The sequence below is a fragment of the Sabethes cyaneus genome, chromosome 2, assembly GCF_943734655.1.
Source record: "Sabethes cyaneus chromosome 2, idSabCyanKW18_F2, whole genome shotgun sequence".
Classification (NCBI taxonomy): Eukaryota; Metazoa; Arthropoda; class Insecta; order Diptera; family Culicidae; genus Sabethes; species Sabethes cyaneus.
Window position 1 is genome coordinate 36,060,913 of NC_071354.1, and position 16,079 is coordinate 36,076,991.

At 41.3% G+C, this 16,079-nt stretch overlaps 2 protein-coding genes across 6 annotated transcripts in view; one reads left to right on the forward strand and one right to left on the reverse strand.

The window, feature by feature from the left end:
• The window catches only part of LOC128733573 (protein enabled), a 75,466-nt gene extending 73,256 nt beyond the window's left edge, over window positions 1-2,210 (reverse strand). For all 4 annotated transcript variants that reach the window (XM_053827244.1, XM_053827243.1, XM_053827242.1 and 1 more), the window contains exon 1: window positions 696-2,210. In XM_053827244.1, coding sequence (XP_053683219.1) covers window positions 696-700 — 5 coding nt within the window. In that variant the 5' untranslated portion in view covers window positions 701-2,210. The remainder of the gene's footprint in view (window positions 1-695) is intronic.
• Window positions 2,211-11,824: 9,614 nt separating this feature from the next.
• LOC128734387 (mitogen-activated protein kinase kinase kinase kinase 3) overlaps window positions 11,825-16,079 on the forward strand; it is a 34,999-nt gene continuing 30,744 nt past the window's right edge. For both annotated transcript variants that reach the window (XM_053828559.1, XM_053828560.1), the window contains exon 1: window positions 11,825-12,218. In XM_053828559.1, coding sequence (XP_053684534.1) covers window positions 12,108-12,218 — 111 coding nt within the window. In that variant the 5' untranslated portion in view covers window positions 11,825-12,107. The remainder of the gene's footprint in view (window positions 12,219-16,079) is intronic.

Here is a 16,079-nt window from a genome sequence, read left to right on the forward strand (position 1 = left end):
ATGAAGGGAATCTCTCATTTGCACATACGACCATTTGACATGTTGTTCGAGAAACTACGCTTCTATTAACCGCTTGATGGAGCACGTCGTAAAAACGATACGATAAAGCTACTGACTATTTTCATGAAAGTACAATCAAAAGAAGCTAAAATTTTTGAATCAGATTTTTTTAAGCATGTAAATAAAACTCGTGCAATAATTTTTTTTCGCAATTTCGTTGAATGCTTGTTGATAACGCATGTTCAGAATGTTGTGATATTAGTTTCAAAATGTTAAGAAATCTATTCTGAACACATTTTTTGTATTGTCAATTAAAAACGAATTTCGTATGTGTCTCTAAAGTGTCAAAAGCGAAGGCCGTCTACAGACGGCCCTACCCCTTGAAAGGGTAAAATAAACTAGTAGAGAAGTGTCGCTTATCTGTGGCGCTTGCCCTTCGTTTTATAACTTTTCGAAATGGAGGGAGGAATATTATTTTAACTTATTCTCAATGGGGGTCGTATGAGCACCGCTTTAGAGAGTCAAACATTTTATTATAATTTCACCGTTCAGGTATAATTTATCACTTCTCTGGTTCATCGTCAATGTCTTCCGGGGAGGCTTAAGTACTTCTACCAAATGCCCACGTAGAGTAAAACAGACAGAGAATGAACCCAATTTTAAAGGTACCATAAAACCTAATAAGCAACACCTACCACATATTTTTCGCAGCTGTGTCGACTCCGGCCGCTGCTGCTGCTGCTGCTCCTACTGCTGACGGGGGTACTTTTATCGTTGTCGCTGCCACGCTGACTTCCCTTCTTTGCTGCTTGTTCGGTTCGTTTACGGTTTCTTCCTGCTATTCTTCTCTTCGCCTTCTGCTGCACTACCGAAATTCGTTTCACGTTTTTCGCAAACGTTGCTGCCTCTTGCGTCCGGCACCGGAATATGGCAACAACAGTGACAACAAACTTTTTTTTTCTGGTTTTTGACAGCCAAATCGTGCGTCCCTTTTTCCGTTTGGGGTGTCCCTGCTCTGTTGCGAGAGTGTCCTCCCGACAGGTTCCCTACACGCCAAAACAACGGGAAAACGGACTAGGAGAGGATAATTTTTCGATGATCGGCTATACGCAAGAGAAGAGAGAACTGAATTGAGTTCAGGGCGGAGGCCGGATTTCGATGCGGGATCAGAAAACGGCGAGGCGAGGAGGAGATTTTGCTCCTTTTCGCTGTTGTTGGTTGCTGAACGAAAATTCCCTTTGTGTAAATTTGTGTTTTCTATGCTCTGCTGCTTGTACGGTGAAGGTACACACCGAGATGCAACTTTTCGCTTTTCTAGATCTGAGTATTAAATGAGACTGTATGAGTGCAGCTGTTGTTCGTCTTTCGAAGGTATGGAAAAATGAAAGATGAATTCTCGGGAGTTTTTCTTGTCTGGATGGCTAAACCCCAAGGAACGAGCGGGCGGATAAAAGTAAAAAAAAAATCCGGAATTTCGAACGAACTCGAAGGAGTGGACCTCCTATCAAAATGTATCACTATCAGTGCTAACAACACATTCACTTTTTCGATTGATGTATGAACTTTTCTCAAACTGTAACAATCACACCTTGCTTACGATTAGCAAACTCATTGACACCGATTTCTTCACCGCCGAACTTTTTTATTATTTCAATAATGGCTGTATTCCGCACCACACGCCCAGTATTCGAGTTGCCCCTTCGCAGCTGGCATAGGAGGTCTGCGTTCTAGGGGAGGCAGATAAACTGGAACTCTGGAAGATTATGGCTGCAGCCAAAAAATCGAACTATTTTTCACGCACATGACAGTCGACTATTCTTTTTCGGGAATCCTTTGCCGATTGTTCCGACGATGGGCGAGGAACGACAAATACACATTAGACACGGGAGTGAAAAACAGATCCCGCAAAGAAACTCTTCTTTTTCTTGGTTTCGCCTCACTTGTCTTCTGCTTCTTCTCCAGCAGCGGCTGCTCTCACCGGAAGAGAAAAAGGTTTCCAGCAGGCACCGAACCCGGAAACGCGACGTAGCCGATTCTTCAGATGTCAAACTTTAGTTCAACTAACCGACCGGTTGTGCCGCAAGAATTGCACTCCGTTTTTTTCACTTCTTTTCAAACAATAGCAATAGTTGTCGCCATGTTTTGAAACCCTCTTTTTCAGGAGCTGTATGTAGCTGAGGAGCGAACGAACAAACGACGACGACGACCCGAACGAAACTCCAGAACTACTACTGTGGCAGATTTGCTCTGGCTTTGCCGCAAGTGAGGTACCAGCAGCAGTGAATATGAATGAACTGCGGGAATGAATGAACTCGCGTCCAATCAAACAACAAAACAGTCGAGGCAAAAGGGCTTTCAAATGCACACGGTCATCAAGAACTAATAAAATAGTTGGCAATAGTTTACCTTAACGGGAAACTAGTAGTCATTAACTTTTCGTCGGAGAGCCCAATTTCGGAAGCAGTTTTTGGGCCCAAAAGCGGGATTCTGTGCATGAAAATGTAAATACTGCATTCTTCTAGTCAATCTGAACATAGGGAATATATTTTCATGAACAGAATTTTTGATCCAAACAAAAATACTGCTTTTGGAATTGGCAGAATCGATAACGACTAATTTCACCTTAACGGGAAATTACCCAAGTAACAACGGTAGATGAATTGCAAGAACAATGTCTGTTTACGAGTTGGTTTAAGTCGAACAAAGCTGCATAAAGTAAGCACTCAAACGGTGTTTAAATAGCCGATGTTTAAGCTACTTTAAGTTTTTCAAACCAGTTCTCTCCCAAAAGCTGATAAACAAGCTTAATAGCGGATTTTTCTGCTAAACCATCAAGCTTCTAAACAGCTATAAACATCGAACCGTTTTACGGCTGCTTAAAGGTGTTAAAATGTAGAGTGGAAGCTTTCATTAGACTCACAGCTCTCAAACTACTTTAAGGCTGCTTAAGGGTGTTAAAGCGGCTTTACAAACTTCTACCAAGTTTTCTTTCGGCTTTCCTGCTTATGGATCAAAATATGGTGGGTTCAATTCCCGAAAAAAAAAGCATTTTTAATTAGCTAGCTTACTTACTTATATACGATTTAAAGTTATTCGAAATTAAAAATATCGCGTTCGACAATGTTCACGCCAAAATAAAAATGACGCGTTCCATTTTTTTAAATTTAAAAATAGAATTTTTTTTTGCTACATAAGAGTTGATGAGGCACTGATTAAGCGACTGGAAAAACAGATTGCAAAACTATTTCTCGTTCTAAAAAATGAATTGACAGCATTGCACAAATTGGCAAAAGGGGTCAGTCCCAGCGTAGTGGCTAGCATTCACGCCTCTCACGCCGAGGACCCGGGTTCAAATCCCAACCCCGCAGATGTCACGAATGACCCAAGCTGGTTAAAGTGACTATTATAATCAAACAAAAAAAAAAAATTGGCAAAAAAAGTTTCTATTAAGCTTCATTGCAGCTTCGAAAGCAGCTATTAATTAGCCTGAGGCTTGATAAAATCACCAGATTTAGATGTTTAAGAGCTGAAAATAGGTTTTTATTTCTAAACCTAAACCATAGATCAGCCACAGGTTGAATAAAATCAGCTTAAAAGCGTTTGATCAGCGTGCAATTGTTACTTGGGTAGCAGTCAATAACTTTTCGTCCGAGAGCCCATTTTTAGAAGCAGTTTTAGGGCTTAAAAGTGAAGCTCTATAAAGATATAAAGTCTGGCCGTCTGAAATTCCGTCGATTTGGCAGCCCTGCACACTTAATTCCAAAATAGAGTCTCGGTAAAGTAAAATACCGAACTACACAAAAATAGGCCTGTTTTCCCGTGATATCGGTGAACATTTCTCGTTTTACCGTAACTTGGAAAATTATTTTACTGAGATATCGAAAATGAAGCTTATTTACCGATATACTGCAATCTTATTTGCCGAGAAGATCAGTAAAACAGTAAACCCCCGAGCTCAGTAAAATAAAGTGCCGAATCTAGGTACTTCAATATCGTTTTAACACAGAGAACAGACTAACAGGCTCGAAGGAAGTAATCGATTTTTTGTGTGTAAAATCTGTCGGTAGCGCCCTCCAGAAATAGTTTGCCAAACGCATCAAAAAATATCGATGTCAAGGGGTCGGTCACTCAGCACAGCCGTTTTTATGTTAGGCGACTTGAAACAAGCCTAACTGTGCCGATGCTGTACCGAAAGTGCCGAATTGCAAGATTTGTTAAATTCGTTCTAATCTGATAGATCTGGCAACCGTGCGAGATGATTTTGACAACTGGCAGTGTTCCCATTTCATCTGTAACATTGAACCGGAGGTGTGTAAAGCCATATAAATGTTATTTTTATAGGGCTTTAGAGGTGTGCCGCTTGATATCTCTGGAGTGCCTGGGCACAATGTGCTGAGTGTCCGACCCCTTGGTGTGGATATATTTTAAAAAACTAGCAACGTCGCCAAAGGTGCAAACCAGAGTTGGGCACCGCTAACCGAAATTTTAGCTTCGCTAACAGCTAACTCGCTAAATCAAAACGTTTGCTTCGATAACCGCTAACCGCTAAATCAACCAAAAATTTAGCGAAAGCTAACGCTAACCGCTAACCGCTAAATTTGTTAGTACTGTAGATTTAGCATTACTTTGATCAGCGCTAATTTCGGTAATAAAAGAAAATTATTGTTGCAAAGGTCTAAGCAAAAGTACATGAATTTATTCCGTGAAAAAATTGCAGGCAAAAAAGAACATTATCTCTTACCACATTAGCACATTAAAAAGGGTAAAAAAATATTTCCATGTGGCAAGACATATAGCGTTTTTGTTTTTTAACCTGGGTTTATTCCAACCGACTACTGAATAAACAAACATTTTCGCGAGCATAAACAAACCTTTTCGGGTTGTCAGTGTATTGCTTATTGCGAGGTTCAAACTGTGCAAAAACTCAATGCGAGTCCGTCGTCTAAAAAGTGCAACCCAGAGCGAAACTAAGTTCAACCTGAGTGAAAAAACAAACGTTTTGACAGCCGTTCGATTGGAACTAGAGCGACCCTAGATTGGACCTAAGCAAAAACAAAAACGGTAATAATAGATTTCTCGATTTTTCATTGGAGTTTTCCATCGCTGTGAAAAGTTTTGTGAAAGCTTTCCGAATAACATTTTCTCAGGATTGCCTAAAAAAAATTATATTAATTTTCCTTGGTTGTTGTGAAAACTTTATTGCATTGATATTTGGAGTGCCAGATTTGATGTATGCAGAGTTGTCAAAAAGATTGTTCGCATATTACGAACACAATTTATACCGACCACCATTATAGCGCGTAAAAAGCTGGATAGGGGGGTAAGAGAGCAATTTTAAGGAAAGCGTAAGAGGGGAGGCTCTTATCCAACTTTTTACGAGCCATAATGGCGGACGTGTTCGTAATATTTTAACAGCATTTTTGACATTTTCCAATACATCGCACGTTTTCTTTCCGCGCGTTCACGGTAAAACTGAAGGAATGTACGGAAAGAAAACGTGCGATGTATTAGGAAAATGTCAAAGATGTTGCTCAAATATTACGAACACGTCCGCCATAACGGCTACTAAAAAGCTGGATACAAATGAAACACAAATGTTCTCAAAACTTGAGAACTACCCAGATAACACAAAATCGTAATAGAAAGTTCACATTTAATCGTTTTCATGTCAATTTCACATTGGAATTGTATAATGATTAGAGTATGTCAAATCGAAGTGAACAATAAGTTGTTTTGCAGTCGTGCGAGTCTTCATATACAATTCATGACTGTGAATTATAAAGCAGTATATACGATTGCAATATTTGATTATATCTTAATCATATATTCAGGAGTATTTAGTTGCGTGTTATCCAGCTTTCCACGAGCGATAATGGCGGATATTGAGCACAAGTGGGCACAATCTTTTGACATTCATTGGAGAAGCGTCGAGTTCGCCCTGACGGAGTTACTATGGATACATTCATGATTGTTTGTTGTTCGAGTGTGAAAATGTAAACATTGTTTAATTTTGCAGATCAGCTGGAGTAGAACATAACTAAACGGATATCCAGCTTTTTACGCGCTATAATGGCGGACGCTATAAATTGTGTTCGTAATATGTGAACAATCTTTTTGACAACTCTGCATACATCAAAACTGGGCACTCTTCTCCTGTACGGCAGTGTTGCTCTTTCTTTCGTTTACGCAAAAGAAGGAAGGCAATAGTTTTGTTTACATTTCGCACAGTTTTGCTTTCCTGCTTTGACGTAAACGAAAGAAAGAGCACGGTAGTGTTGCAAGAGAAGAGTGCCAGATTTGATGTATGCAGAGTTGTCAAAAAGATTGTTCGCATATTACGAACACAATTTATAGCGGCCACCATTATAGCGCGTAAAAAGTTGGATAAACTTTTATAGTGGTTTGCGGCCATAATTTGCTGAAGGCACTGGCTCAGAATACTTTTTCACAATCGTGCGAATTAAACGCACAGAGAACAGATTAACAGGCTCGAAGGAAGTAATTGATTTTTTGTGTGTAAAATCTGTCGGTAGTGCCCTCCAGAAATAGTTTGCCAAACGCATCAAAAATATCCATGTACCTTTGTCAATATTTCTTTGTGCTGGAGTTACATAGCAGCGATGGCAGCGACATCAAGATTTAGTTTGCCACTTACTGCTCGAGGGGTGTTCTATTGAAGGATTACTGGTAGATTACATAAAAACCTTTTACACACTTTTTGTCAATTACCTGGTAGTCTGTTCTCTGTGTTAAACGTTCGAAACATTACACATTAACGCAAATACGAGAGCTTAGCTTACTTGGACGAATTAAAGTCACAGAGAACAGACTACCAGGTAATCGACAAAAAGTGTGTAAAAGGTTTTTATGTAATCTACGAGTAATCCTTCAATAGAGCACCCCTCGAGCAGCAAGTGGCAAACTAAATCTTGATGTCGCTGCCATCGCTGCTATGTAACTCCAGCACAAAGAAATATTGATAAAGGTACATGGATATCTTTTGATGCGTTTGGCAAACTATTTCTGGAGGGCGCTACCGACAGATTTTACACACAAAAAATCGATTACTTTCTTCAAGCCTGTTAATCTGTTCTCTGTGTTAAAGTTATTCGAAATTAAAAATATCGCATTCACGACTAAATAAAAATAACGCGCTCCATTTTTTAAATTTAAAAATAGATTTTTTTTTGGCTGCATAAAGGTAAACGAAGCGTTTATTAAGCGAATGGAAAAGCAGATTGCAAAACTATTCGTTCTAAAAATAGATTTTACAGCATTGCGCAAATTGGCTATTGAAAAGCGCAAAAAAGTTTCTATTAAGCTTCACTGCAGCTTCGAAAGCAGCTATTAATTAGCCTGAAGCTTGATAAAATCACCAGATTTAGATGTTTAAGAGCTGAAAAAAGGTTTTTATTTCTAAACATAAACCATAGATCAGCCACAAGTTGAATAAAATCAGCTATAAAAGCGTTTGATCAACTTGAAATTGTTAGTTGGGTAGCTGCAAATAAGCATTGTCAGCACTATAAAAGGGCTAGCAGTAAAGTAGCCGCAAATTTGGCCAAAATAGCATTTAAGTAGCATTTAAGGCAACTTAAATGCTTATTGGATTGCATTTAAATTGCATTGAAAATGCTTATTGGTTACCTGGGTTATGTTCCATTTCAGTTGATCTGCAAAATTGGGTTGTTTAACGGTATATAGGTTTTGATGGCATATGGTGCAGATTGGCATAAAACATAAGAAAACATAAATAATTTGGATTTTGTTGTTGTATAGATGTCAAAAAAAATTTTTTAATGTTTAATAAGTCAGGTCAATATTTAAGACTGCATGCCATCGAAAAACCATTCGCGACATTCGCTGCTTGTTTTCCTAATAGTTTGTTCAACATTCAATATCAACTATAGTCCACGGCGTTTGCGAAAGCTTTTGACATTTTTTGTCACTGTGATGAAATAACGTCCCTGTAGAAATCATCTTACCTGTTTCTTAACGTAACTCACGAACGTCATTATATGCTTGCGACATTCGCCCTTTTGTTAGAGCATCCGTAACGGTGCGCTAGTATTTTAATTACTCTGGTGACTTTGAGCAGCGCTGCTATATTTTTAGTCGCTCGTTTTCGTACCGGTCGTTGCTATCGCGGCTGTTATTTTAGTTGCCGTATTTCGTACCGGTAAAAACCAAACAGTTGTTTTGGAGCCAATTTGTAAACCAATGAAAATAAATCATAAATTTGACTGACTATTTAGACATAATGAGGCGGATGTTGTTCCAGACACAAGTAACAGGTATGGAAGTGGCGGAAATGGTAGGTACGCGAGGGAACGAACTGAAAGACGACCGAATATCGATCGGTCGGCACAAAAAGTACCAGAGCATTTGAAGGACGATTACTTCTCGATCAATCCTACATACAGTGCCGAGTAATTCCGCGAACTCTTTCGGACGAATCATGTATTATTCATGCGCAGTGTGGAGGACGTACAGAAGCTGCCAACGTTTATTTCGTTTAGCGGCCGAACTCAAACAGATGGTTACTGGAAGAGGGATGAATGCCCGAGTTCCCAGAGATGTCGGGATCGCTGAATTGCGACTACTGGGAATGAAAAAATTGTCACCCTACTTATGTGTTCGTGTCCACCGGTCCGGTAGAATAAAACACCCCATCGGCAGGTAACCATGTTTTCGCTGCCAACATCTCGCATGTACGAAAATGAGATAGCATGTCAGCACTGAGAGATGTCGATGGGGTGGAATAAAAGGATGAAATCAGAGATCTCCACTCTCGTCCGACCCTCTACACTGTTCTTGCGTATTCCAGTCAGTTTCTTCTCTGCAGATTTCGTTCACTCCTTTCTTCATGGTGTGTCCGATCCGCTTCCCCATACTTCCCCGAATTTTTGTTGCTATCGGTTAATGACATATACGATGGAATTCTTCGTGGGATATCTAGTTGTCAGGCCACCCGACACGAATGATATATTGTAAGAAACGAATAATAAACAACTACAGGTTTAGTGTTGTCTCCGCTGAGACGCGCCACGTTTCGCAGGTATACAGCCAGTAGTACGAATTTGTTGTTTGGGTTGAAAATTCGGGTTTTCATATGTGCTCTACATTGATTTGTACAACAAACGGATATCACCAATGGCAGCAGCGGTTTCTCGTTGTTCGCCTAGGGAGTTAGACCAAGCTCTTTTGTCTCATCTACAATCTCGTTTAACAGCTCTTTCTAGTTCGGTGTATCGTTGACGGATAGCTATCTTAAGCCCCAAACACAATGCATACGGATTTTACTACGTTGCGGCAATTTGGCAGTTTTTCCATGGGTTTTCTGTCAAATTTCCGCAACGTAGTAAAATCCGTATGCATTGTGTCTGGGCCTTTAGGTGATCAGGTTCACGGTCGCTTTTCTACTTTTCATCTGAAATCCTCTCCCTCCGAACGTTGCGCACTTTGCCAAGGGTTTCGTCACTGGTGATGAGGGCGTTCTTGATGCCATGATGTGTTTCATTTCTACGATAGCCTCCTCTTCCAGATGAGGGAGATGTCTCAAGCCATCACAGAAACATTTCTTGCCTTCAACAATTTCCACATTTGCTTGATTAGTTCTGGAGTTTTGCAGAAATTTCAGTTTCATTTGTATGAAAGGCCCCCTTTACAGAAAATAATCCTGCCTCTAAAAATCCCACGTGCCAAATTTGGTTTTATTTGCTTGATCAGTTCCCAAGTTATGCAGAAATTTCGGTTTCATTTGTATGAGACCCGCCCCCTTCCAGGGGGAGGGGGTCTCAAACCATCATAAGAACCTTTCCCGGCCCTAAAAACCCCTGCATGCAAATTTTCTCGCCGATCCGTTCAGTAGTTTCCGAGTTTCTAAGGTTCATACAGACAGACAATTAGATTACTATCCGAAAACAATATACTTACATTTACAACAACAATATATCCCGAACCGCAATTTACAATAATAATTCTCATTTGATCCACAATTTTCAATAATAATCCGCATTTGATAATTCTTTCGGTGAGATAGCAACCTTTTCCAGCGCTGTTATCGGGTTGCTAAATTTGTGCACGCGCTGCTTCTCGAAAGCCCGGTTACTATTTTAGCAGCGCGTTTAGCAGCGACCGTTACGGTACGGAGTGATGATAGAGAGCTGCTAAATTGGGTTTAGCAGCGCACCGTTACGGATGCTCTTATGATGCCAATCCCTGTTGACACTGCTGGGCACAAATTTTCTGTGGCGGGGAGTTTTGTTATAGGTGAGAGATGAAAGATGAGCGAACGTACAGTTTGGCAACACTCTTAGTGGAAGAAGAACCTAAACCAAAAATTAAGAAGCATTGTATCTAGCTATTTGCGAAGTGCGGATTAATTGAAAATTTGAACACTATTACCGTGGACCCCCGTTCGTTTGACCGTTTTTAATCTGAACACTTTTTAATTTGCACCTCGTTGGTTTGCACGACGTGCAAATTAAAAATAGTTCAAATGTCATTCTCAACATGACGTCATTTGCTTATACAGCCAATGCGCATAAACGCGATTTGTTTGTACTGATCTAGCGTGTTTAATCTATTTCACATTGCGTTTTCTCAACGGTTATGATAGGAATCCGATCGGCAAATTAAATATTCGCTGCTTGCAAGTGCCAACTGAATCAAACCATCAAAACAATAACAAAGAGTAGGGCGGCCAGTTCACACAGTTCCAGCATATTTAGGGTTGCCAGTTGTTCAAATTAAAAACTAACCCTGTTAGTTTACATGAGGAATCGTTCAAACGAACGGGGGTCCACTGTATTACCTAAATTGTTTAATCCTAACCCTTAATTTTGCTAAATTGTTTAAAACCAGTTTTCTCGGTATTGTAAGTGAACTTAGAATAAAATTAAAATTAAATATTGTCAATTGCAAGGAAAATTATACCATCCAAAGTGCGATATCGCTCAAAAAAGTTCTATTTTGCATTAAATCGTTTCGGTATCTTCTGCGCACTTATTGCTTGGAAGATAACGAAAAAGTGCGCCGAAGATACCGAAAAGATTTAATGTAAAATAGCACTTTTATGAGCGATATCCTTGGCGATATCGCACTTTGGATGGTACAATTTTCCTTGCAATTGACAATATCTAACGAAAACTTAATCTAGGAAAGTGAAGCTACAGGCGTCAGGCAAATAAGTAGTGTGCACGAGGTAGAAAAGGAAACTACTTTGTCAGTAATTAAAATATAACAAATAAAATTTGATTTCATCATCTAATAAGAAAATAAATTTATAGCACAGACAAACAGACATAACTCTTGGAAGAAAAATCAACAAAAATTATCGTACCTCACATTTAGCCTGAACACTTGCACCCTATGATCGACATTCCCAAATATCAAACAGCAATATGGCTGTCCCTCGAAGTAGCAAGTATTTTTTATGGGGAATTCCCCTTCTTTCGTCAAAAAGCGCCACTTTGACCAAAACGGAGACATTCCCAACTAAGCCCAAATTTGAAATGACGGTTTTATCGGTACGATGAATGGAAAACGAGTGTTTTGTCTGTTTGTCTGTGTTTATAGTTTGAGCTGCCCAAAAAAGGACTGCTGCAAATATAAATAATAAATTCCGAAAATCCCAACACCCTATTTCAATAGCTTGGAAACAAACCATTTTTTATTTCGATACTTTTATCGATATTTTTGACATCCACGCTTGAAATTTCAGATATCTGTCAAAACACCTTTATCCAACTGTCAGTTCGTCAGCAGGAGAAAAATTTCATTTGCAGAAGTGAAGGTGTAAAAGTGAAACACGAAAAATAATTAAAAATTTGGGAGAACAGTTTCAGCTAATTGCTGCTGCTACTGCTGCCGTTGTGCCGTGGCCATACTGTGTCGAATCTAGGCCAGTTTACGAGTGCTAAGTGTGCATCGAGCTTTGGTGGTGAAGAAATCAGTTTTTCGCAGAAACAGGATAAACAAGGGAGTTTGCAAAGAGCTGCAATCTTAGCAGGGAAAAAAGAGCATTTGGCAACGCAAAGCTGCTACTGCTTAATCGGGTGTACACGGTCAGCAGGGGGAGGTCGCAGGAAAAAAATGTTGACAGAATGTCCCACGCAACCAGTTTACTGAGTTCCGGAATTTCCCGCCGCAATCCGGAGGACGAATACGAGCTGATCCACAAGATCGGCTCCGGGACCTATGGCGATGTGTACAAGGTGCGTATGGCTTGTTTCTTTGTTTCTGTCGCAACTCCACCCTTCGCTGCACAACACACGCCAGCAATGCACGATCGGTGTAAAGTGGAGCTTCTTCCGGGAGTGGTGCATGCCACTGACCAGGCCGAAGTCTTCCTGGTGATAATTTTAGCAGCGCATTTTGCTCAATAACAACGTAATTCCCGGGGAATAAATTGAAAGTACAGTAGCGAGTAGCGATAGGACTGACTTTAATTAGCAGCGATCTTCTCTGCTGGGTAAACAATACCGTTTAGCATTTATTTCGCGGTTGAAGAAAAAGAGTGGACTTCGTGTTTGCAGCTAAACGGGAGAACTCGCTTTCTTGCATGCGTGAGCAGTGCTAATAATGATGTTGGCGATGATGACGATGATGATAACGTGCGCTAATAATAATAGTGCAATTTGAAAGTGCATTTCGTTCGTTCCAACCTAATGTCGTTTGCTGGTTTTGGCCTTGTTCGCATGTAGGTATACGGCAACGGAGAAGATAAATTTGGCCTTGATTCGTGCGGTCGGTGACAAGTCCCCACCTTCCCCCGTTCGTTTGCCTGTTTGTCGCCTCTCCGGTCGAACGATATTGCTGCTTGCTGGTGGACTGTTTTTTTTCTTTCTGAGCACTTTTTGCCGTTCAAGCCGCTAGCGCTATTTGGCATTATTTATTTATCACATGACGGCTGATAAGAGAAAACACTGCTTATTACGCTGTGGATTTGCGTGTGCAGCAGCGCGCTGTGTGTCTGTGTGTGCTGCGCGCCTTAAAGGCGAGTTTCACGGATGTTCCTTCCGCCACCTGGCCGAATAGGTTTCGTGGCGGCGAAAGAGCAGCATGATAATGCACACGCGTGCAAAGGTTTCACTGTACGACTGGTCGAATGTTTTTGTTTGGCTCTTCACACATTCAGGCAGTACAGTATTGCCTCTTAATTGCAAATCAATCGCTTATTTTTCGGGTGTTTCGTGCCAAAATCAATGGTGCAGCCGCTCTGGATAAATTGGGAAGAAAAACCAGTTTTTTGGCAAAGAATCACAGTAAATTGTTTTGTTCCGGTTTTAAAAACGTGTTTCACTTCACGGTGAAGTGAACATGCCAAAGTATAGTTTCAAAAACTATCAAATTTGTCGAGACTAAAATTGAAAATGCTTGTTTTTGTTAGAGGTTTTAATTTTTTAGACGCATTAGGTAGGTACAAATTGTTTAATTTTCTATTGTGAACCTTGAAAAAGTAGTGTTACGCAAAGACGTTACAAATGACAGAACACAGCAAGTAGGCCATGAAAGTTTTAGATTTTCTCCCTTCGCCCTGCAAAAACTTTCAGCTAACAACCGTTGTGCTTTAGAGTAGAGGAACAAATATAGAGAAAAATGCTCTATTAAAAACATAAACCTTGAAAAAATGTAACTCAGTTGTATAGTTTTAAAGCTGCACCAGTCCTTCGCCACTGTCCTTTTTCAGGTGAGAGTTTTATCGCATTTGGCAGCATTGTGCCGTGATTTAATTTATTCGAAGGGCATTTGCAGTATACAGTTTATACAGGGTGTTAGGTAACTCAGTGTAAATATTTCAGGAGGTGATAGAGAACCACATTAGACAAAAAAAATCTACGAGTCTGGTCAAATCTCAATCACTACCTACAGAGTTATAAAACATTTTTAGTTTTTGGTGCTGTTTGCCTTTAATTAGCTCTAATACAAAAAGTATGCTTACTTACTTACTTTAGTGGCAACGGTCCGTTACCGATCCTGCGCCGAACGAATTATGGTCCTCCAGTACCGTCGGTCCTGGGCTGCCGTTCTCCAATCCCCACGAACACCAACTGAACGTGCATCGTCTTCGACAGCACACACCCACCGGGTGCGGGGTCTGCCTCGTAGTCTACGGCCTCTTCCTGGTTCGTTACTGAAAATAGTTTTGGCTACTCTTTCATCGGACATTCTGGCCACGTGTCCAGCCCACCGCAGCCTGCCACATTGCACTACCTTTACTATATCAGCATATTTGTATACTTGGTACAGCTGTCTGCGTCACACTCCTTTTCCATTTTGCCACCAAGTATAGATTGCAGAATTTTACGCTCAAAAACCCCAAGCACTCTCCGATCAGCTTCCTTTACCGGGAGGATTAGTGCTCTGTAGAGCGCCAGTTTTGTGCGAATTTGCAAACTACGGGACTTCAGCTGGCTACGTAATCCGTAGAAAGCCCGATTCGCGGCTGCAACTCGTCGTTTCACTTCACGGCGTACATCGTTGTCACATGTCACGAGTGTACCAAAGTATATAAATGCCGTCACTTCTTCATATCATTCCCCATCTAACTCCATCTCGGCACCAACACCACTTGGGCTCCCACGTCCCCTACCAGCAACCATGTACTTTGTTTTGGCGGGATTAATGGTAAGTCCCAATCTCGCCACTTCCCTTTTAAAGGGCCTGTAGGCCTCTTCCACTGCTCTACGGTTGATTCCGATGGTATCGACGACATCCGCAAAACCAAAAAGCATGTGAGATTTCGTGAAGATAGTTCCATTCCTTTCCACGCTTGCCCTTCGTAATGCACCTTCTAAGGCAATGTTGAATAGCAGGTTAGAGAGTGCATCCCCTTGCTTCAGTCCATCGAACGCCACGAAAGCGGCTGAGGTCTCACCCGCTATTCTAACGCATGATTTGAATCCGTCCAGCGTCGCACGAATCAGCGTAACTAGTTTCGTCGGAAAACCATGTTCTAGCATTATCTGCCACAGCTCATTTCGTTAAACTGAATCGTACGCTGCTTTAAAGTCCACAAACAGATGGTGTGTCTGCAAGTTGTACTCCCGGAACTTGTCTAGCAACTGACGCAGTGTAAATATCTGATCCGTCGTGGAGCGACCCTCACGAAAACCAGCTTGATACTCACCGACGAAAGACTCCGCTAACGGTCTCAGTCTGCAGAACAGGATACGGGAAAGCACCTTGTAGGCAGAATTGAGCAATGTAATTCCTCGATAGTTTTTACACTCCATTCGATGTCCCTTTTTGAAAATTGGGCAAATGAGGCCATCCAACCACTCCTCTGGGATTTGTTCTTCCTCCCAGATCCTGACAATGATCCGGTGGATTGCTTCGTACAGCCGCTCGCTCCCCGCTTTTAAAAGTTCAGCTGGAATACCGTCCTTCCCAGCAGCCTTACCGTTTTTCAACTCACTGATTGCCTTCTTAACCTCCTCTTGTGTCCTCCTCTCCACTCAATAGTGTCTGAAAATGCTCCTTCCACCTGGCTGCTATCGCCGTTTTGTCGGTGAGCAGGTTGCCAGCACCATCATTCCTCCCTCCCGATCTGCGCGTTTGCATCTCCGATGATGATTTTCACGTCGTGTTTTGGGCACTCTCCATAGGTCCTCTCAAGCCTGTCGTAAAACTCGTCTTTAGCATCATCGGATTTATCATTTGTCGGTGCGTATAAGTTGATTAGGCTATAGTTGAAGAATTTGCCCTTAATCCTCAACACGCATATACGGTCATCTACGGGCCTCCACCGGATAACTCGTTGCTTTTGTTTTTCCAACACTACGAAACCGATTCCATGCTCTGCTTTCTTACCGCCACTGTAGTACATGTGGTACTTGAAAGAAGTGCCTGCAATAGGGTCTACTGCACGGAACTCCCTTTCTCCGAAATTTGGCCACCGAACTTCCTGAATAGCAGCGATCTCCACTCCGAGTTGATGTAGCTCTCGAGCAAGCAAGCCAGCCCGTGCCGGTTCATGGAGAGTTCGGACATTCCAGGTACCAAATTTTCCAATCGTTATCCCTTAATCGTTTCCTTGTCCCTTGCCGTGTCCTATACCGATTGTTCCGTCCTGA